Below are 21,252 nucleotides of genomic sequence, written 5' to 3' on the forward strand. Positions count from 1 at the left end.
CCTTATTTGTGGTAAAAAGGAGTTTTATTGATTTGGGGTAAAAAATAAAGAAGAGTTTTAGTTAATTTCTATGTTTATGATCAACAAGACTCTTTTTTGTTAAAAAGAAAATAAAAAAAAGTTTTGAGTTATCTATTTTAATTGATTTTGAGTAAACTTGTAAATAGATTATTATCGGTTTATTTGAGTTCGGGTTAACAAAAGACTAGAGACACGTGACAGCTGTACAAATAAGGGACAGATGCTACTTTGGGGACAGAGGATTCGAAGCCAAGGTTGCAAAAATAAAGAAGAGGGACTAACTTATCCACTTTGCAGCATTATATACAGTTTTGAAGATATTTTTGAGACATGGAGGCAATGAGTTAGCAACTTTGTTGGGATTCATAATGTCAGTTTTTGGGCCAATTACAAGAATAATACCAAACTTACATATCTATACTGTACTATGCATAAAATCTGAAGACGGGGTTTGGAGTTAACAGAAAAGCTGCATCATGTAAGCCAATACATCTTTGTTTTTGGAAATATGAATGATATAAGAAACTGAAAGAAGATAGTGATAAGATGGAATGGTTATTTTGTTTCATGCAACCATTCTGTTTCTTTATCTCATAGTGTCATGAGATTCCTTTTTGGCCTTCAGGATCATTTAGACGTTAGACAAGGGGTAACTCAGGACAAAAGTAAAAGATGATGAAGATCCATTTTCAAGCTAATTCAAGTGTTGAGGGCTTTAAACAAAATCCAATAGCACTGCAAAGATTTTAGTGTTTAATTAATTTAATTTTCTTTGGAACTGGAAAATCCCATTTCTTTTCAGCTATTAGGCCACAAAATCCAATAGCTTCCAAACTTCATTTGCATATGAAAAAGATAGAAATCAATTGATTTCTAGTTTCTACTCATAATCTAAGAGGGGAGCCTTTCATGTTATTGTTTATTAAGCCAACTGTCCCTTCAACTTCAAGAGATCTTTTACTTTTAACTAAAAATGCATTGGGAATAGATGACTGATACCAGCAAATCAATGCTTTTATAGCAATTTTGGTGCCTGCAAAAGATCTTTACTCCAACAGGTTGCATGCTTCAAAAATGGAGCTTACAAAAAGCCCATTGCCCTCCGGCATGTGCTCTCTTTTCCATTCAATACAAGCATAACAAGTTTGCATGAAAAAAAAAAAAAGGACCCATCTTTTATGAAAACAGAACCATCTTCTTTTTTTTTATTTTTCCCAAGGGTGGTAAAATGAACTTTTGAACGTTTTCATTTCTTGCTATGATCAGTTGTGTTTGTCCATTCTTTTCGAACACTTCGACTCTATTCCCATGTTTGTACTTTTCTTTGCATGCATGGGTGACCTGCATCTTGATATTCAAGTGAAAGTTGCAGAAAAAGAAAAAGACTAACTTGCAGAGTTCTTATTTTCTGCCTGTCCATTTCAAGTACAAAGAGAAAACGTCATGTATTACATTTACAAAGTAGAAAACGTCATGTATTATTCTGAATAATTATAGCCAATGAACTTCCAAATTCCAATCCTTGCTGCAAATTTATTTATTTATTTTTTGTTTAATTAACATTCTCGTATAAACGTAGGCCAAGTTTTCTAAGTAAAATTAAGAAGAATAAAAGAGAGTTCTACACCAGCTACTTGGGAGGAATGCACCATTAGCTCAATATCTAGTTTGGTTTGGATCTTTCAACAAAAATTTTTCTCACCATGCTGATGGTTCCTGCAGTTCAGTGAGGGCACTACAATCTGACAAAAGTTTGTTTCCTTTTTTTTTAAAATTGGTGGAAGACAATGGTTCTTTCTTTTGACCATTGTCAAATAGGAGTATAGAATGGGCAATTGAAAGGAATATGAGTATGAATGTGCTTAAATTTAGTATACACAAACTTAGCCAGCAAATTTGGTAAAATGTACAAAATAAGAGGGCTTTGAATGCAATGTGCAAGGATTAAAGAATCTGTGTACAATGTTGGTATGGGTACAAATTTTTCCTACACAGTAAATTGAGCAATGCACCTAAACATATCAGCCAGAAGGACTTTCACCATGATGAGAAGGTGATGAAGTGTCACTTTCTAGCTTTGATTTAGTCCTTTTTCAAAGGAGCATGAAAGCTTATCTACACTGTTTACAACTCTTTCACTAGACTGAATGATCTATTTATTCTGATGGATTTACAGGTGACATGGACTATGGCCATGTCTGTAAATGGCCAAGAAGATACATGTACTGATATTTACAAGAAAAGCTACATCAGTTGGTAACTTAACAGGAGTTTTTAGTTGTCAAGGTCAAAGTACTTTGGATCAGATGGATAATGATATTCCACATGCAACTGCAATGCCAAACTGAAAACCAGTTAGAGAGTCTTAAATATTCTCGGATGTCAAAGACTCGCATTAACTAGCAACAAAGAGTACATTGAGTAGTAGAGATCCTGTAGGTCTGGCATTTCAATCAGTAAAAACTGCTATCATACATGCTTAGTGTTCTTTTAGAGCACTACAATTCATGTTGCAGCAGAGATAATGCCCATTATCTATGAATTTGCTTGTAATTCTCTCATGCTCAACTGCTAAGTGCAAATTATAAAATTCAATTGTGCATGACAGAATCATAAACAAATCCACAGAAATTATGTGGATGATTGCATATATAAGGCTCACAGCCAATTGACAAAGGCCACACGCAGTAACTACTACTACGTCATAGATAGAAGGTATCATGCTCAAAACAGACTACGACAATATAGCTAGTCATGGCCCAGACGATGGTAAACTTGATATTTGAATGAAAAATTGAACGAGTTAGCATGTGAAAAATCAAGAAAAAGAAAAACATGAATTAAGGGGGATTTAGAACACAAAGTAATAGATAATTGAGAACAAGAGTTCAACAACAACTTGTGTATGCTTTCAGTAACATTAGAATTAGTATAATTCAGGCTATCTAGCATATTATTCAGTTTTGACCTCACCAATTATCTTGTCCTCAGGCAAGTTACAGTTACAGTCCCAATTCCTAAATATAGTTATTTATCTGCAACAAACCAAATGCTTTCAAAGCAGGTATGCATCTTCCGCTTAGACATATAAAATTTGAAAAAGAAACAGTGAGATTACTATTTTTGCTTTTCCCTACTGAATTCTTGATTCAGGTTGAAGGTCATGTGCTCTTATAGCAATTTACTTCAGTTGTGTCACCCTAATTATCGACAAAACCACCAATCAAAAGCAGAACACCACACACTAGAGATAGACTTTTAGACATACCTTCCCCTCGTCAGAATCTGAATGACGCTGAGGGAACACCACCCTCAAATCATTATACAGATAGAAGCGCCTCTCACCTTCAATGTCCATTCTGTTTCTCACAGGCAGAGCAGCAGTATCAGACTTGCACCTCTGAAATGTTCTGGAATATTTCTTTGGGTGTGGACACAGAAATCTGACATGTAGAGCATAACGGAGAACACCAGGACATGCAGTACTGTCATTGACCTTTGAAGTGCCATTTGCATATTTGCTTTCAGTAACACTAGATGGTACAGTAGGTACATTCTCCAACTCTATACTGCCCCTATGTTCTTTAATATCTGATCTTTCTACAAGATGAACTCCATCTGAACCAGAAAGCACTGTTTCACGCTGTAAAGAATCACCACTTTTTGCAGTTGACTTGCCCTCTTTTTTCAAGTCAGATCTCCTTCTGTCTAAAGCTAAAGTAGCCTTTTGGCGTAGAAATGTCTGCAAAGGTTTATTGATGAAATAGATAAACTTGGTAAATCTATGTTCTTTACTCATGACAACCACCTCCAAATATGCATGATAAAGAATCTGCTTAGTCAAAATACAGCAATTAACAAAAACCATGGAGGTAAGATCAATTCAAGATAGAACTAGTCAAGAAACCTTGTCTTTTTGTTCTTTCCTTTTTCTGACAATAAATCATGTACATGAACTAATCAAGGATAATAGAAACTGTCAAAATGCTCAGTCAGCTAATTCACAATTAACAGGAGCATGGAAGATAATCAGAAGAGCTATCTGCCAGTCTGTTCTTGACTGGAAGCAACCTACTTTTCTATTAAGAAATACAGCTTCAATCAACTGAGCATTTCGAGAACCAGTAAGTGAATTATGATGTCTACACTTCTCAATGACTAAAAGTGATATGCTCATCAGCAATAAAAGCTTCGTTTCAGAGGAGGGGAAAAAGGTAAACAAGCAGATTGATCTCAACTTAGTTTATTAAGCAAAACCTGAGTAGAAGACCAAGTAAATGATTAAACACAATTCCATCTCAACAACAAAAGCAAACATGAACAAAGGTACTGATGTAAAAAACAGAGAAGAGCATGCTAATGTTAAGTTTGCGATTAGCTTATGAAAGCCACAAGTACCTTGGTGCCAGCAGGCATGTCACTTAAATCGTAATCACAAACAAATGTGTGAATGGGTGTTCTCTCTGGATTGCTCAAAACCTGCAAATGGAAATTCAATTATTAACTTAAATAAAGAAACAGCCAAGAGCATCTACGCAAGAAGAAAACAAATAAATGTTTAGCAGCTAGCTGCACAGTCCACAAGAAACTTTTAAGTTCCAAAGACAATTCAAAATTGTGTTTTCTTATACTCAAGGATTTCATCTGAACAGAGTTCATTTCAACTCACATGGTAAGATATCAATACCTTGAAGCACGAAATTAGATCTAGATCTTAATCATGGAATGAGAAGTAACAGTAAATAGAAATGAGAGCTAAAAACTTTCTACAATGGTGAATAATGATAATCTTCATGTATTTGTATTGCTAAACCAATCACGAATCACAACAGTAGCTAGATGACGAAACAGATGCAAAGTTAAAAAGGAAAAACAAACAGAAAAAGTTAAGAAATGGTTTTATGCAACAATATATGGAGGAAGTTGAGAGACTTTTACATTGCAACCTTCACAGCACATATGCAAGGTTTTTACTATTGTTCAAGTTCTTCCTTCTATTCACTTATATCCAGGTACAAATAGGTCTGAACTGAGTGAGACCACAGAGCACAAGAAAACTCCTAGTTTGATTTCCTAGGAGAGTGGATTTTTTTAAGCAGATTGACTTATCAACTTGGAGAAATTCGCATAAGTTTATTCAATTATGTTTATGGTCAACTTCAGAATAATGTGCTAATGAATTTTTGCAAAGAATAAGGAACTAGGAAATGCTCTCATGAAGTCCATCTTCCTTATTTAGGGGTAACATGTTAATAAACGAGTACATCTATTTGAAAAAAAAATGACATTGAATACTTGGTCTCCACTTTCTCGTTTCTAGAATAATTTCACATTGCTCAGAATCCAAGTTGATTGCTAATTAACTAATAGATGTAAACAGATAGCCAGTACGAACATAAGTCATAATCAATTTAACTAGTTTATTCACTCCTGTTGAATAATCTATAAAACTAAACCAGTAGTTGCAAATTCAATTACAAGCAATAAGTATTGCAGTTATTCATTGAAATTAGGCTTTAAAGAACTATCGGACAAATCATGTTAAGACTTTAAGGTCAGAAGTCTTAACTTCACAGCTAGGAAACAATAACCACAAACTCAAAATCATGATAACATGAGTGGTCTCACAACCTTCCAATTTTATCTGTAACTCGATCTTCATAATTTATCACTTGAACTTACTGTAGGAGCATATTTGCATGTTTTAATGGTATACAATTGCTTTGCCATTGGGATGTCACCTGGTGCAGATGTATAACATATTCATCCACAAGATACAAAAACATTAAGAGACAAGAATCACCAGTTGTATACGCCCTTTCATAGGAACACGCAAGCGACTTCTTTCTGTTGGGGAGCCATTGCTGCTAAAGCTCCTCTTCATGGTTGGGGCTTTGCACTTATTAGGAGACGACTGCCCTCCTAAATCTATTGATGAATAATAAAGTAAGTAGTTATCACCATCCACACTTGTCGCAGAAAATGGAAGTTTCTGTGGGTGGGGTGAGAAGCTTCCTCCAGTAATATTAAGAACCGCAAGGAAACCATCAAATTTCTGCATAAAAAGTTCAGAGTGAGGTATAATGAGGTAGAGCATAAAAGCCCAATTGAACAAAGAACTTGCCAACTGACATTGGGAGTATATGGAAAAGTACATGAGACACAACTGACGTATGAGTTTTAACATGAAAACTTACCTGGGACGGAATCCCAGATGCTAAACGACCAGATAACAGTGATTCCTCAAATGAACCAACCAAGGATCTTTTAACAGACAATCCACTGAGATTCCTACCTAATTTGGCACATTGGTTTGTAAATGCTGAGTCACATCCCAAGTTTCCTCTAGTAGCAGTTATACTTTCAGGAGTGAATTGCTCTAAGTTCATTTGAAAAACATCAATATCTTCAAATGTTTCACATGCCATTTTAGAATCCTTTTCTGTTTGAGAAGATGGTATGGCACAGATAGTTCCTTCAAGTGACTGTCGTATGTCCTTTAAGGTTAAACAATTTTCATCAAGTTCCAACATTTCCTCATACTCTTCCAAAGTTCTCATTCTTCTAGAAGACTTGGGTCCAAGAGGTGACAGAGACAATGATGGTGACACAACTTTTTCCTGCACTATGTCTATCGCCCCATTTTGAGACTTTAATTTAGGCAATTTTCCATAAGAACTTCCTCCAGGAGAAGATGAATAAAATATTTCAGGATGACATTTCTCATCTTCAAACAGAGGGCCATCTGTAATGATGCTAGAGTTTGTCCCACTATGTTGATTGTGAGCATGAATGAATTCAAGAAACTTAGATTTGGATGAAAACAAGGTATGGTCATGATTGGAGTTGCTTACATTACTTATTTTATGTTCTTGAAAGTTGATCCCATAATTTTCACCATACAACAGAGAATCCATCCTGTTAATGTCCCTTCCAGGGTCTATGCACCTATCATTAAATTCATCTGGTAAAAGCAAGCCATTCAAAGGAGAAAACAACTGTTTCCGAACCAGAGAACCAGTTGCCTCAGTGGTACCAATGACACTGGTTGAAAAAGGAACAGCAGATTTATGTCCTTCAAAAACACCAACATTAGGATGAGTAGTATTTGGTCCAGTTGAATCGAATCCCACAATCCTTGAAGCAGGAGTCTGAGCAGTCCTTCCACCATTAAATGGCAAAAATCTAGTTTCTACTGTACCAACTCTTAATCTATGCGTGTTGGCCATTCCATCTTTATGTGCACTGCCAACATCAGCATTGTTTGAAACCTCCCTTGACAAAGTGCATGAGAGATCCCCGAGCATATGATTGCTTGGACGACCAATGTGCAATTCATTCATATCATAGCTCGCACCCGTTAATCGAGGTGGAGTTTGTGCCAATGTGCATAATGATACAGTCACCTCCTCAGCAATTTTGCTGGAAGACACTTGAGGCAATCCCATTCCTGAAACAAGAAACCCTTTTCACCACGTTCCCTAAGGTCTTTTCCTGTTCACTCAACCTACCCAATTTAACCTAATCTATCCCCAACAAATTACTATCTTATTCACGATAGACACAAGTAATTCCAACTTCACAATGCCAGCAACAACACACTTAAAAGAATCACCTCAGAATTCATAGAACACAAACCAGAGTTCATTTACATTTCAGCAACTAACACTACTGCACCAGAATACACATTCCCATTCTTACGGCAGCCCCCTCAAGCAATTGCACGGCCAAATTGATCACAAAGGTGGAAATAAATTAGAGTATGCAGCAGAATTCAAACTGCCAGCAAACCCGCATACCAAAATTAAGGAGGCATCCATGAATCCTTCCCCAATATCAAAGCCAACTCTGCAATGCATTCAGAAGAAGGGAAAAGAAAAACAAGGTTAGCTCATTAGGCAAAATTTTACACTCGGAAATAGATTGCAACAGACAGCATAAAGAAACAGTTTTTCTCCAAATTAGACATCGACATCCAAATAATTCTCGTCATAAGGGAAGTCAACCCCCTTTTCCCTCCTCTCCACACTAACATAGTATCCAAAAAAGAAAGATTGGATATCTTTTAGATTAGATGAGCTAAAACTGAGCTGGTTGGTTCACTTAATCTTGGCACAATGCTAAAAGGCAAAGCAATCTTTAGATGACCAAATGCAAAGTTTCCAAGCAAGATGCTAATCAGCTTATTTCTTTCTTAACTATTTATTTTATCAAGCGTAAGTAATATCATCTCATCTTATTCAAACAATACTAAGAAAGTAGTAAAAACCAACAAAAGAACTTCACTTAAATTACAATACTGATGATCAAAGCAAGCATTGCCATGGATTCACCATCTCAACCCACCCCACAAAAAATTCTAAAAAGAAAAATGATTCTCTAGTACAGCAATAAATGAAATTATGCATACCTATCAAAAAAAAAAAAAAGCAGGTAAAAAAAATACGATGATGAAATCTGAGCTGAAAACCAAAGCATAATAACAAAAAAAAAAAGGCAAAAGGCATAAACTTTCTATGTATCTGTACAAAGAGCAATAAAGGGACGCACCAATGAAGCTTCTGAACTTGTATAGATTTTCTCTAATTCAGTCAGATAAAGCTCAAGAATCATACAAATAATCTGGGCTAAAAATAAAAATTAATAATCAAGTTGGATTAATATATTTTTTTCTAATTTTATTCTGAGGTTTCACGCATTTCTATCTGTTTCTCTCCTCTCATCTCTCTCTATCTCCCTCTTTTCTGCCTGCAGTTAAAAGAAAGAAGAATAGTTGTTGAAAAATGGAGGCTTGTTAAGTTGTAGCCTGTTGGCCTCTCAAGTCTCAACCCATCTTGCACGCATATTTTTGTGTTAAGCTATATATATTACAATAATCGACTCTCAGCGCAATGTTTTTGTTTTTTCCCGTTCATATAAAAGATTATGGATGGTTATATGCAAGAATCTTATTGTTGGTTTTGTATACAATTCTATTTTAGGGATGATAAAGGATAGGGTAAAATTTAATACCCACGAATAGTTGATCTGATAAAATCTGGACGTTGATGGATAATTCGTCAGGGTTTAATATTTACGAGAAGCTACTAATAGATAATCCAATAAGATTTGATAGGAGAATCCTAATAATTTCATATCCGGTACCCAACATACAATATGTGTGTGAAGAGGAATTAATACCTTTGTTAAACTTGCATATTCTCTCTAGTTTGTTTTCACTTTCTATACAAATCCTTGTTGAGAAATGTGAGATAATTGTTTGAATCTTTTTTTGAAAAACTATTAAATTTACTCATCATAAAATATTGCATTTCTCTATAATTCTACTTAAGTTTAAAATTCAACATAGTGTGCTGATTTTACATGATATGTATTGATTTTAGGTTAATAAAATAAAAGCTAATTCCCTTTTTTTTTGGAAATTATTCAGATTAACGGGTAGAAGGTACCGATGAATGATCCGAACCTAAAATGAGAGGGTTTGGTAATAAGAATTAAAATCGGTAGGATAATCCTATAGTATTTGGTAAAAAGATTTAGATATATGAGTTAGGATTTGATAAGCAAGTTTTTTGAGGATATTCAACCCACTATCATCCCTAAATTTTTTTTCTTTTTTGATTTTTTAAACATTAGAGGACTGTATTTTAACAAATGGAAGCTTCAAAAGAATTTTCTTAACTACCTTAACATGACGGAAAGTTATATTTTGGTCACTACTATCATGTCATTTAATCAGACATTGAATCGAATCGAATGACATATTTGACAAGTTTCAATAAGCATTCCAACCAAATTATTTATCAAGGTTAACCTTGATTATTCCAAAATCCTGACTCATTTAGTGCCTACCTTCCCAGAAAAATAAATGACAGTGTTAAGTAGTTACCATTGTTGTAAAAAAAAAAAAAAAAAAAAATTTCATAGCGCAACAATAAATTAATGTTACAAGCAACCTTATTTGTGACAACACATTTATCAATCACTTTTTTATATCATATATATCAAATCGCTAAAATACATTTTATTACAGAAACTCCTAAAAATAGCAGTACAAAGGGTTCTAATTTTACGAGCACGAGCACATGATTTTGGTCTATATTTGGATGTAAAACTCTACCAATGTTTATTGTGTGGGACAATGAAATAAGCCGTGTAAGAGAAGTAGGATCTCTGACATTCTCATGTGCACTAGAAAAATCTTAAATAACATTCATAATATGTGTATATTTGGAAGAGAAGTCTTAATCAAATTCGTGTTAGGTTAATGTTTAAGTTCAAGCTTCTCCATGAATGCGATGTGGGACTTGTATAAGTTTAGATTTTGAACTCTATCCAACTTTTGTAGTTGTGATTGAATCATACAAATATTGACTTCCCTATATCTAGGGGTGGGCGCGGGTCGGGTACCCGCCCCATTCATCATTTGGCTGACTCGACCCGCACCTTGCGGGTCAGCCATTTTTTGATCCTTATCCGCTCCGAATATCAGCGGATACCCGTCCTATAACGGGTACCTGCTGAGATAGGGTCGGATCAGCGAGTACCCGCCCCCGCCCCCGCCCCGCTTATCATTTAATTTTTTTTTAAAAAATAATTTATACCAATTTAATTTTATATTTTACACATTCATCTAAGATTTAATAATTTTTTTTTCTAAAAAAAGGTTTCCCACCAAGAAACAAGCATATGAAAAGAATATAAGATAAAGGAAAAAAATTAAAAGAATTCAAAATCAATAAAAGTTTGAAATAAGTAGCACAATTTTTAATATATATGTTCCACATTAATTAAACTTTTTCTGTAAAATATAAGATCATGGCCTTTACAAATGAATCTTGTAAATAAACTATAGTCTCTCATATTTGTAATGCAATTTGTTCATTAAAATTACTTATTTAGTTCTAACTTATTATTTTATAGTGTGTGTATAAAAATAAAAATAAAAATAAAAAATATATATATGCGGGGCGGATCGGGTACCCGCGAATTTTTAATTATGTGACCCTAACCCGCTCCGCATCTTAGCGGATATCCGACCCTCTTTTGACCCGATCAAATAATAAAAATCAGATATTCTAATTTTCGGATCGAATCGGATCGGATATGATGGGTTTTTGGGTTAGCGGATAATTTTGCCCACCCCTACCTATATCATATTGCCACCATAGCATCTTTCACAATACTTTAGAAGCTGTGCATTTTTGCTACATGTGACCTGTTTTGAAACTTTGGTTGGGGAAGAAAATTTGGTAGAAGTTCCAGTCACCTGTGCAAGAAAATAGAAAAGTAAAATTAGGCAGAGAAGAAAAAAAACAAACCGATGCATGGCCACCATGGAAGCAGAGGAGTCCATCATTGGAGTTGCATGTGGTACAAGTCCGTGAGGAACGAGTGGCAAAACCGCCTAGGGCCGAGGTTTCCAACCAACCACGTTTTCTTCAATCTTGTCTATAAGTTTGCGGCTCTCCTTTTTCCTCCTACATTTCTAGAGGATTGGGAATGTAGAACGCTCTTTCCTTATTTTTTTTTCCTATGGGTTAGGCGGTTCAGAGAGGAGGGAGAGGTTTTTGATTCGAGTTCTTTTACTTATATTTTTAAAACATTTAATTAAAAAAGTCACATTATATTTTCTAAAATGTTGAAGACGATTTAATTTAGTGATTAAAGTTAAAAATCTAAAAATTAAAAGTTTTAGAATCAAATGCTCTCACCTTCTACCTACTTAAATTTCACCCTTCACTCACTGAAAAATATTTTTCTTTTCCGACCAGAAAGAAAAAAGCTACACCTTAGAAAAGTAGGGTTTCTCTCCTTTTTTTTCTTTTTGCTTTTCTAATTCGACGGTGACTTCGAACCTTATAAAAGGAATAAAAAAAAAAAAAACTTGATAGTCTAACAAAAACCCTAATGGTCACTTAGCTATTAGAAAATTGGAGGCCAATGAATTTTATATTATCTTCTGCAAAATTATTAATATATATTTTTAAAGAGAGTACCTAGTTTATTTTATAAAAAGTATATACATAGTGTAAAGAGCAAATAAAAAATTTAAAATTTTGTAGTGTTTGGTATTTTAGGCCGTGTCATGAGGGAACTGGATTTTGACATAAATTATTGCCACTCATCCCAGAAAGTTGGCAATAATCAAAACGAAACTAAATCAGGCCATTTACAAAACAAATAATCATCTTGATTATACTCTTAAAAAAGCTTAAACAAATAAATTTTGGCATATAAGACACTATCCAAACAAATCAGGCCATTTGCAAAATTTACCATTTACCGAGCGTTTAATGTTGTACGACTTACGGGATTTACTAAAATAAACCTTCAATCTTCTGAAGTTCGGGATTTGCCGAATGCCCAAATCCTTTTGGGATTAATTTAATTGGAGATTAGAAGGGCCGAGCGTAGGCCTGTCAACGGGTCGGGTCTAGACCCGGATCCGGACCGGATCCGTGAAATTAATGCGGGTATGGGTAGGGATTTAATTCCGTTTTCCGGATCCGGATCCGGATCCGTTTTGTCAAACAAAAAACGGGTCGGATACGGAATATAGTATTCCGGCCCGTATTAGACCCGGATCCGGATATAAATGAATTAATAATTTAAAAAATATATATTTATCAATATAATTTGATTAGGGTGATGTATTTTAATAAAGTTAATTTGATTTCTTTTCTTATTTGATTTTTTCTTTGCATTAGTTAGAAATTAATTTACAAATATATTTTTTTCTCATTTTTATTAGAAATTATAAAATTTGGTAAATTTGTTCGGGTAGACCCGGATCCGGATCCGGGACCGCCGGATCCGGATCCGGAACGTAGAATAAAGGACCCGTCGGGTAAACGGGTTGGATCCGGATCCGGCATAGTAATTCGGGTCCGGGTCCGAAATAATGAATTCCGGCCCGGACCCGACCCGTTGACAGCCCTAGCCGAGCGCGAGCCAATGCTCGAGACCACTCATTCTGGGCCAAGTTTAAGCTTGCTAATATCCAGTTTAGCAATGGACTTCAAATTGGTATGCATTGTTGCATTGGTGTTTTAAGATGTCCAAAATGGTTACTATTATTTACAAAGCCCAATATGGTAACTAGTCGTAAATTTTAGTGTGACAATTTTTTGAGTAAAGTAAGTAGGAACTGAAAATGAATTCTATGTATATTATTCTCTTGGCTTTTCTCTCTCTAGCTAAAAATAACTAAAGGATTGAATAAGACTACATGAGAATTTGGGATTTACCAATATGATTATCTCTAGATCTCTACTATGTATAAAGCCTCTACCACCATTTTGGTGTAAAAAAATGTGTCACAGTTTTTTTTTTTTTTTTTTTTTTTTGTATTTTGAGCACAAAAAGAAAAATGGGAAAAAACGGAAAGAAAACTCCAATCCAAACGAGTTTTCCACGCTTTGGGTGTCATCTTTTTGTATTTTCATTTAAAAAAAATGAAAGAACTCCATCCAAACGACGTTTACCCCTCAAACACTTAAAAATGTGTCATCCTTTGAATTTTTTCATTCTCACATATTTGAATTGCGAGTTTTGCATATCGAAATATTTGTTTAGCATGTTTCTCAATTATCTATTTACCTTATATAATCACATGGTTACAATAAATTTTTGTACGAAAACTCCAATCTAAACCGACAAATTTGTAACCTTACACATCTTTTCTCTTTCTCCCCATGACATTCAGCACAAATTTTGTAGTTAAGCACACACCTGAATTATTTTAAAAACACACTAATAATACATTAGGGAAAAAGGTCTGCATATGGGAAGTAGCCAATTAATGATGATTGTTCTATATTCTTGAAAGGAAAAAAATAGCATAACATAAATTAAGATATTAAAAGAGAACTCAAACTGAGCTAAGAAAGAGGATCCACCTCTATCATATGGGCAAACAGCGCCATCCAAAATGCTTCACCCGATGGCCAACTCGCTTAGAAATGGGTTGGTTATACAAGAGTAGAATCGGAGTTCAACTTTGGCACAGGGAGAGGCCTCTTATCCCTCCAGCCTGGTTCAAGCGTAAGCAAACGGTGCTTAGGAGTTCAAATAAACAAGTCAGTGATGCTTATCAGCTTTTTTGGACAGCAATTGAATATAATAAACCCGATAAAGTGAGGGTGGGATCATTAAATTCTTAAACAACTCCAATTTGATACAGATTGCAGGGAATAGGCCGATAAAACCCAACAAAACAGAAAAAGATAGACACAGAACCTCGTTGCTGACTCAGCATTGAACTCTGTAAGCTCTCCATAACTTCCTAATTTTAGTAAGTTTTCCCTGAAATTGTTTTCTTGAATCGTTCAGCAACATCATCTCATCTATCAGTAATCTGGGGTGGAAACACTTTGAATTAGTTTTCTGAATTTTAATGTTTGACTTCTTTCGTTCAAATCCGTCAGACGGTTGCTGAGACTGTAATTTGAGTTATAAAGTCTCAATGATCTGTCTTTTTGACTTCTTTCAAGAATATGTTCTTGATTTAAATAACGTTACTCTCTAAGTAATTGTGGTGTATAAGGTTTTCAAGTTTCCTGCGTATGCTTTAGAAAATATTAAATGCAGCTACTGCACCATGTCAAACTAAGCTGCAAGACTCGTCTTTTAAGTTTCAGATAGGGTGTCTGCAATGTGGCTTTGACTTCTTTCTAGTGATTGGCTTGCTGTACAGAAAAATAGGGTAGCCCGGATGACTGGACCTAAAGCAAAAAAAGCTGGAGCGGATGCACTTAATTTTTTGTTTTTCCACCACTGGATTGGGATTTATTTTAAACTTTTTCTCTGATGGAAATCTAACCAACACAAAGCAAAGTGGAAGACAATCATTTATAGAGTTTCTTCTGATTTTAATTGTTCGCACCTTAGATAATTGTTTCTGGCATTTAACTCCATTTTTGCTGTTAATGAGATTCAAAATCAGACTATTTGCTATTTGCAGCATGTTTGATGATTTTGTCTATTCACTATTGCACTGCTGTTTTGGGCTACGATATTTGAATGTGTTGTATACCAAATAAATATTGATTAGTGAATTAGCATTCTTGGTTCTTTGCCGGCTTCATTGTTTATCTATGCAGTATGTTTTTTCTTGGGACTCACATCGTATATGGTTTCTAATTTGTATTCACTTTTAGGTTGTGATAATATGAATTACTCCTTGAAATGCCAGTTTCTTATAGTGACTGTTTAAAACGTTTATGTTTCAGCTCCATCGTAGTGTCATCACCATATGGCGCTTTACCGCAGCTCTCACTCAATCCGCAGAGCCGTTGCCAATAGTTGGAGACTCTCACTAAAGCCAATTTCAGCAGCCTACAATTCTTGTGATTGGAGTTACTTCAATGAGAATAATGACAATAATTGGTGTCGTTTTAATTTTGTTAAGAGCCCATTTACATCTGGTTCTCCCCATGTGAAATTTTCGAACACTGATACTTCAACATCATCGTACTCAACATTACACCCCCTCCATGAAGGGCCTTCTTATATGCGTGCTGCTGTTTTTTGGGAACCAAACAAACCCCTCACAATTGAAGACTTCCAAATGCCCCGGCCAAAAGCTAATGAAATCCTCATCAAAACCAAGGGTACATCTGTTCCTCCTATACCTCTATTCCTTTTATTATACATCAGCTGTCAACATCATGAAAATAGAAAATCCAAGAATTTAGTTTCGTTTAGAAGATCACCAAACTGAAGGTGACTCTTTCCAAGAATATTTGACTATCTGGTTGCTATATATGACTTCAATCATGCATGAATAGTCAAAACCCAATAGTAACCGTAGTTTAAGTAATCTAGGTGTATATGTGTAGACAGCTGGAATTATCTTGCATAAAAACTGTATAGTGAATTAGCTGGATGCAAGCAGGCATGACACAGCCAAAAGGGAAGAAATAGGATGTGAGACTAGTAGATGATGCTTCTTGTCTTGCTTAATGAGCGTTTCCATCATTAGCTTAAAGTGTTAGTGCGCTTTATGAACACTTAATATCTTAAATGATATGTTTGCTTCAATCAACTGCGTGCAGCCTGTGGGGTGTGCCACTCGGATCTGCATGTAATAAAAGGTGAGCTTCCATTTGCAAGCCCTTGCGTCGTGGGCCATGAGATAACAGGTGAGGTCGTTGAACATGGCGCACTCACCGACTCTAAAATCGTTGAAAGGTTTAACATTTAGTTTGTGTGTCCCTTTCGTGATATGCAGTGTAGTTGCAAACATGCTCACCTTTTACTGATTCTTTGCTTTGAATTTTATTTCTTCAGATTTCCTGTAGGAGCTCAAGTTGTTGGAGCTTTCATAATGCCTTGTGGTAGTTGTTTCTTTTGCTCTAAGGTGGCTTGCATTGATACTTTACTTTTCATCTGCTTGCCATATTTGTATGTCATTCGTTTATACTTCATTTAGAGCATAATAAACAAATCAAATTATGAGCTGATGATGAATTTGGGTTGGAAATAGGGTCAAGATGACTTGTGTGAGTCATTCTTTGCTTATAACCGAGCAAAAGGAACACTTTATGATGGTGAAACACGGCTATTTCTCCGTAGCAATGGTAATCAAGTCTTTACAGCTTTTTTGTTGGGTTTCAAACTGCTTTGCTCTACTTGTAGGTTGAGTGTATAATTTTTTGCATTTGATCACCTTATGTTGCCACTTTGGTGTGGAATATTATAGATCACAACTTTTTGAAATTTTTGTAGCATCAGGAATCTTTAAACTTTGATGTTAAATCCAAATATGGATGTGTCTCCTTATTCCAAAGAAAGGGTCTTTTCCCTTATTTTTAACTGTATTACAATATTCGTAAGAAGTTGAATTTTCATTTGAGTTGTATTTGAAGATTCCCATGTTTTCTTCCATATTATGCTCCATTAAACCATTGCACAAATAGTTGTTTTCCCTAATGTCTACCAAAATTTCCAGTGTCTATTATGGATATTTTACCTCCATCAAGCTACAAGAATTAAAGCTTTGTGCAAAGTATAGCTTTGCTTTTATGGTTAAAGGTTCAAATTTGGGTTTCCTGCATAAGCTCCTGATGGATCTTCATTTTGTGGGATTTGCCAAACAATTTTTTGCTTCTTTAAGTGAAAATGATTCTTTGTAGAACAGGCTTTAAGAAGTTTGTTTGATTTTGGATGCGCAGGAAAACCAGTGTATATGTACAGTATGGGAGGTCTTGCGGAGTACTGTGTAGTGCCAGCACATGGATTGACTGTTCTACCGAATTCCTTGCCTTACACTGAATCTGCTATACTGGGTTGTGCTGTTTTTACTGCCTACGGGGCTATGGCTCATGCTGCACAGGTTCGCCCTGGCGATGCCATTGCTGTGATTGGCATAGGTGGTGTGGGCTCAAGGTATAAAACTCAGATTCCTTGGGTAGTACTGCCCATTCTATTTACAGGTTTAAATATTTCATTTGGGTTTTATGACCAAATGAGAAATGCAGGTTTCTGTGAAACCGAGAAAGTTGTTTAATTATAATGATAGAAGCATAATGTATATCCAGATATGGTGTTTGGATTTCGTTTATGAAGATTGCTTTTATGTTATGGGAGTGAAAAGTTACTCAAGGTATCAATGGAAGTACTTCTAGAATTTTTCTTCCTTTCATCTGTACTCTTCTCTTTTTATCAGTGATAAGGCCTGATGACTGACACTGTGAAGGCCTTGTTTCCGTGTTGAAAGGGCAAAAAAGACTAATTGAGATACTTCCTCTTGGAGAGATAGCCATCCATTCATACTCTCTTGATCATTGAAGTGCATGAGTATGCCTTCATATGCTTTGATTAAGCTTGGTGGATAATGCTCTAAATATAGTACAATTTTCTGGCGATTAAGATTTTTGGAGATATTCTTGGGTTTGGGCATCTCAATAGTTGTTGTTGTTATCATGGCTTATAACTCATTTTTCATGGTCTTTTTCAAAATGCACCAGTTACCCATTCTGATTCTCAAGTACTGGAAAAGGATATGGGAACTTTTGCAGATGCTTGCTTGAAATTTATGTGCCACGATTATCTTCTGGACCAATCAATCTTCACTACATTTAACTTGTTGTGCATGACTTGCAATCGTCTCATGATTACTAATTGGTGGAAGAGCAACTCTCAAGGATCTGTGTTTAGGGAAATCACATATAACGCTGGAAATAGAAGTTAACAGTTATAACTACAAGAAAGTGTTGTTGCTCATGGATCTTCATGTTTTGGATGCTGGATGAAATCAATATATACCTACACATGAACTTTTACCTTACTACATGAAAACGTAGACCATGATGGTAGCAGCCATTGTCAAAATTGTCTTTTTTTTTTTTTTTTCCTTTGCTTCTCTCTTTTTACTCTTTATTCTTGATATCTTCCTGCACAAAAATTAGAACTTTTGGCAATTTAAGCTTTAATTTAGTGAAGTACAGAATGTAAAAGTAAATACAAATCTCATTTTGTTTTTTTTTTCCTTGCTCAGTTGCCTGCAGATAGCACGGGCATTTGGGGCTTCTGAGATTATTGCTGTGGATGTCCAAGATGAGAAACTGCAGAAAGCAAAAACTCTTGGAGCTACTTATACCATAAATGCACGAAATGAAGATGCTGCTAAAAAAATTAAGGTAGTTGATCCTTTTCTTTTGTATTTAATTTCGAGATAAGAACAATTTCTTATTATAGGGTTTCTGAAACAATAATGTTTTACACTTTTTGTCATGTTAAAGTAGTTTCTTGAAAAGATTGGCTTAGGCATGTAAAGTCCTGCCAACGAAGTAATTGAGCCTTCTTTGCAGGTGGGCATGTGGTTCACATTTTGCTTTTCTTGGGTGTATGTTCTTACTTTTTTGCTAATTTAGATTATACATACATGTGTTTCAATGTGTTTCATATCTAATATTTTAATTTTCATGCTGAGTTATTGTTCTATGGATTTGCATCCTGATGAAAACATACCTAAGCTTGAATCTTTCTGATGCAAAACCTGAACTATGGCATTCTTCATGCTGCTCTATTAGATAGTTTTGACTTCATACAATTTTAATTAGCTTTCACAAGTACCCACCTTATCCATCTAGATTGAAAAGTAGCTTTCCTAGATTAATTGCTGCTGCACACCCCTCTAGTCTTGTGCAAACAGATTCAACAGTTTCTCTCTCTCGGTATCTGCTTTTCCATTTCTCTCTCCTTTTGACTTTCTATATGTGACTGCCCATAGATTTATGTCTCTGACAGAACATAATACTTGATTGGCAATCATTTGAAGCTAGAAGCTGCATACAAGTTCTTAATTAAAAATTCCTTGTAAAGAGATGATTAAAGGTTCCGCGGATAACAGGTTTATTTTAACAGGAAATAACAGGGGGAATGGGTGTAGATGTTGCTGTGGAAGCCTTGGGAAAACCACAAACCTTTAATCAGTGTGTTCAGAGTGTTCGAGATGGAGGAAAAGCAGTAATGATTGGCCTTACACTCTCTGGTGCCAAAGGCGAGGTTGACATAAATCATTTGGTTCGTAGACAGGTGTGTGAATTATTTCATAGAAATTAAAATTTCTGTTTTACATAGTGAATTTTTATTCTAAAGTAGTAGTAGTATTTTTCTTTACTCGAAAGCACAACATGGACCCGTTTAAATAAACAATTTTGTTTAGAAATTTGAATTGTTCAGGGAAGGGATAATTTAGTTGGCAGGCCCATGCTAATTGTGTTAAAGGTAAATTTCTAGATTAGACATGGTGAAAACTAGAAGGTACTAACTAGTTACTGGAATTGAGGTCGTGCTTGTAACAAGTGACATCTGAGTTCGTCTAGCTTGGTGATTAAAAAGCATCAGTATCAATCTCTATTTGGCGGTAAAAACTAAAACTGGAAATTACCGGCCTCTCTACATGGTTATTGAGGTTCCTTGCGACGAGTTGCATCTTGTATTCATTCACCTTGCAATTTAGATTGTCGGTGGCCCTCCTATTGCCAGTTACACAGTCAAAAGTTCTTGTGCTTCCCTTTCAGCAAGAGGACTGTAGGAATGTGATTCTGTCATTCAGACAATTCATTGTCAATAGCTTTTTCCTTGCTCAAGCTCTCCGATAATGCACATTAGGCTTCTAGATAATCAGATTACCTTTTCCATTTCATGCTTGTTGTGCGTAACATACTTCTTTTGGCATTTGCATGTTGCAGATAAAAGTAATTGGATCATATGGGGGTAGGGCGAGGCAAGATTTGCCCAAGTTGGTTAAACTAGCAGAAAGTGGCATATTCAATCTCAAGGCAGCTGTTTCCAGGACATTGACGTTTGAAGAGGCTGATAAAGCATATAAGGACCTTGACAAGGGAAACATTATTGGACGTGCTGTTGTGGAGATCATGTAATTTCGCACTCTGAAACTTTGAAAGAAATGGCTCTTGCCATGCCACAGTGCCGGCCTATAAGTTCTTGTTGTCTGTGAAACTAGAGTTCAGTTTGTAAAGAAACAACTCTTTCTGAGTCTGGAAAGACAAATGGAAAATACTTTTGCTTTTTAATAAGTAACATTTTAGCACTTGATTTTACTCCTTTATAACTTGCAGTGGTCTTTTTAACTTGCAGATAATGCAACTTCTGCAAAAATGCATTTAGATGTTCTCCTTTATATCTAGAAATCTTCCATTCAAGAAAAGCATTATCAAACTGCTATTATTCATGCAGAGCAGTCATTGTGCATATTGTACTGAATGGACAAATCAGGGTTTGGATTGTGGTTTTACGCAGAAAACTTTTTACGTTTTCCGTGAACACATTTTTCAATTATCTTTTTATCTTGTATATATATCAAATTATTACAACATATTTTTCCACAAAAACTTCTAAAAATAATAATTCAACCGACAGACCTGAACATTCTCTTAGGTGCAATTTGTCTTCTTAGCTTAACAACAGGCTTGTGGAGAATGAAAAGAGAAATTCCAAGATAAAAAGAATTACTAACAGGGAGGTTATCTGGAAGATTGATCAAATAAAGTAGGTAGAATTTTGTTTACAAAAATGGATTTATACTTCACGTCCCATCTATATTAAGTTTTTCCTTTTTAAATTTATTTTTCAACATATCTAGTCTATGCGGGAATGGGGAGCTTTTCAATCGAGTTCTGATTGCTGACGTGGCGAGCTTCCATTGGCCGATTGGTGGTCGTCTGCCTCGTGTGAATTCGCTCGCGTGAATTTGGTCCG

At 35.4% G+C, this 21,252-nt stretch overlaps 2 protein-coding genes across 6 annotated transcripts; one reads left to right on the forward strand and one right to left on the reverse strand.

Annotated features, from left to right (window-relative positions):
* Positions 1-1,941: 1,941 nt before the first annotated feature.
* Positions 1,942-9,047, reverse strand: LOC113740084 (uncharacterized). Of its 2 annotated transcripts, none has more exons than XM_027267595.2 (6): positions 8,572-9,047; positions 6,219-7,869; positions 5,825-6,076; positions 4,420-4,500; positions 3,290-3,763; positions 1,942-2,365 (listed from the first exon to the last, which is right to left on the reverse strand). In XM_027267595.2, the coding sequence occupies exons 2-6, from the start codon at positions 7,467-7,469 to the stop codon at positions 2,324-2,326; spliced, it is 2,100 nt and encodes a 699-aa protein (XP_027123396.2). In that variant the 5' UTR covers positions 7,470-7,869; positions 8,572-9,047; the 3' UTR covers positions 1,942-2,323. The 2 variants fall into 2 exon arrangements, with proteins under 2 accessions (XP_027123396.2, XP_027123395.2); XM_027267594.2 differs by having other exon boundaries at positions 1,942-2,352; positions 8,572-9,044.
* A 4,836-nt stretch (positions 9,048-13,883) lies between these two features.
* On the forward strand, positions 13,884-20,598 carry LOC113739997 (uncharacterized). 4 transcript variants are annotated; one of them, XM_027267456.2, is made up of 10 exons: positions 13,884-14,102; positions 14,207-14,317; positions 15,255-15,635; positions 16,080-16,215; positions 16,315-16,384; positions 16,511-16,604; positions 17,199-17,412; positions 18,524-18,665; positions 19,393-19,563; positions 20,223-20,598. In XM_027267456.2, exons 3-10 carry the CDS (start codon positions 15,278-15,280, stop codon positions 20,412-20,414), a joined length of 1,377 nt encoding a protein of 458 aa, XP_027123257.1. In that variant the 5' UTR covers positions 13,884-14,102; positions 14,207-14,317; positions 15,255-15,277; the 3' UTR covers positions 20,415-20,598. The 4 variants fall into 4 exon arrangements, with proteins under 4 accessions (XP_027123257.1, XP_027123255.1, XP_071901990.1 ...); XM_027267454.2 differs by having other exon boundaries at positions 13,885-14,102; positions 14,207-14,289; XM_072045889.1 differs by lacking the exons at positions 13,884-14,102; positions 14,207-14,317 and adding an exon at positions 14,320-14,375.
* Positions 20,599-21,252: the final 654 nt, after the last annotated feature.

This window comes from Coffea arabica, chromosome 4c (genome assembly GCF_036785885.1).
Source record: "Coffea arabica cultivar ET-39 chromosome 4c, Coffea Arabica ET-39 HiFi, whole genome shotgun sequence".
NCBI lineage: Eukaryota > Viridiplantae > Streptophyta > Magnoliopsida > Gentianales > Rubiaceae > Coffea > Coffea arabica.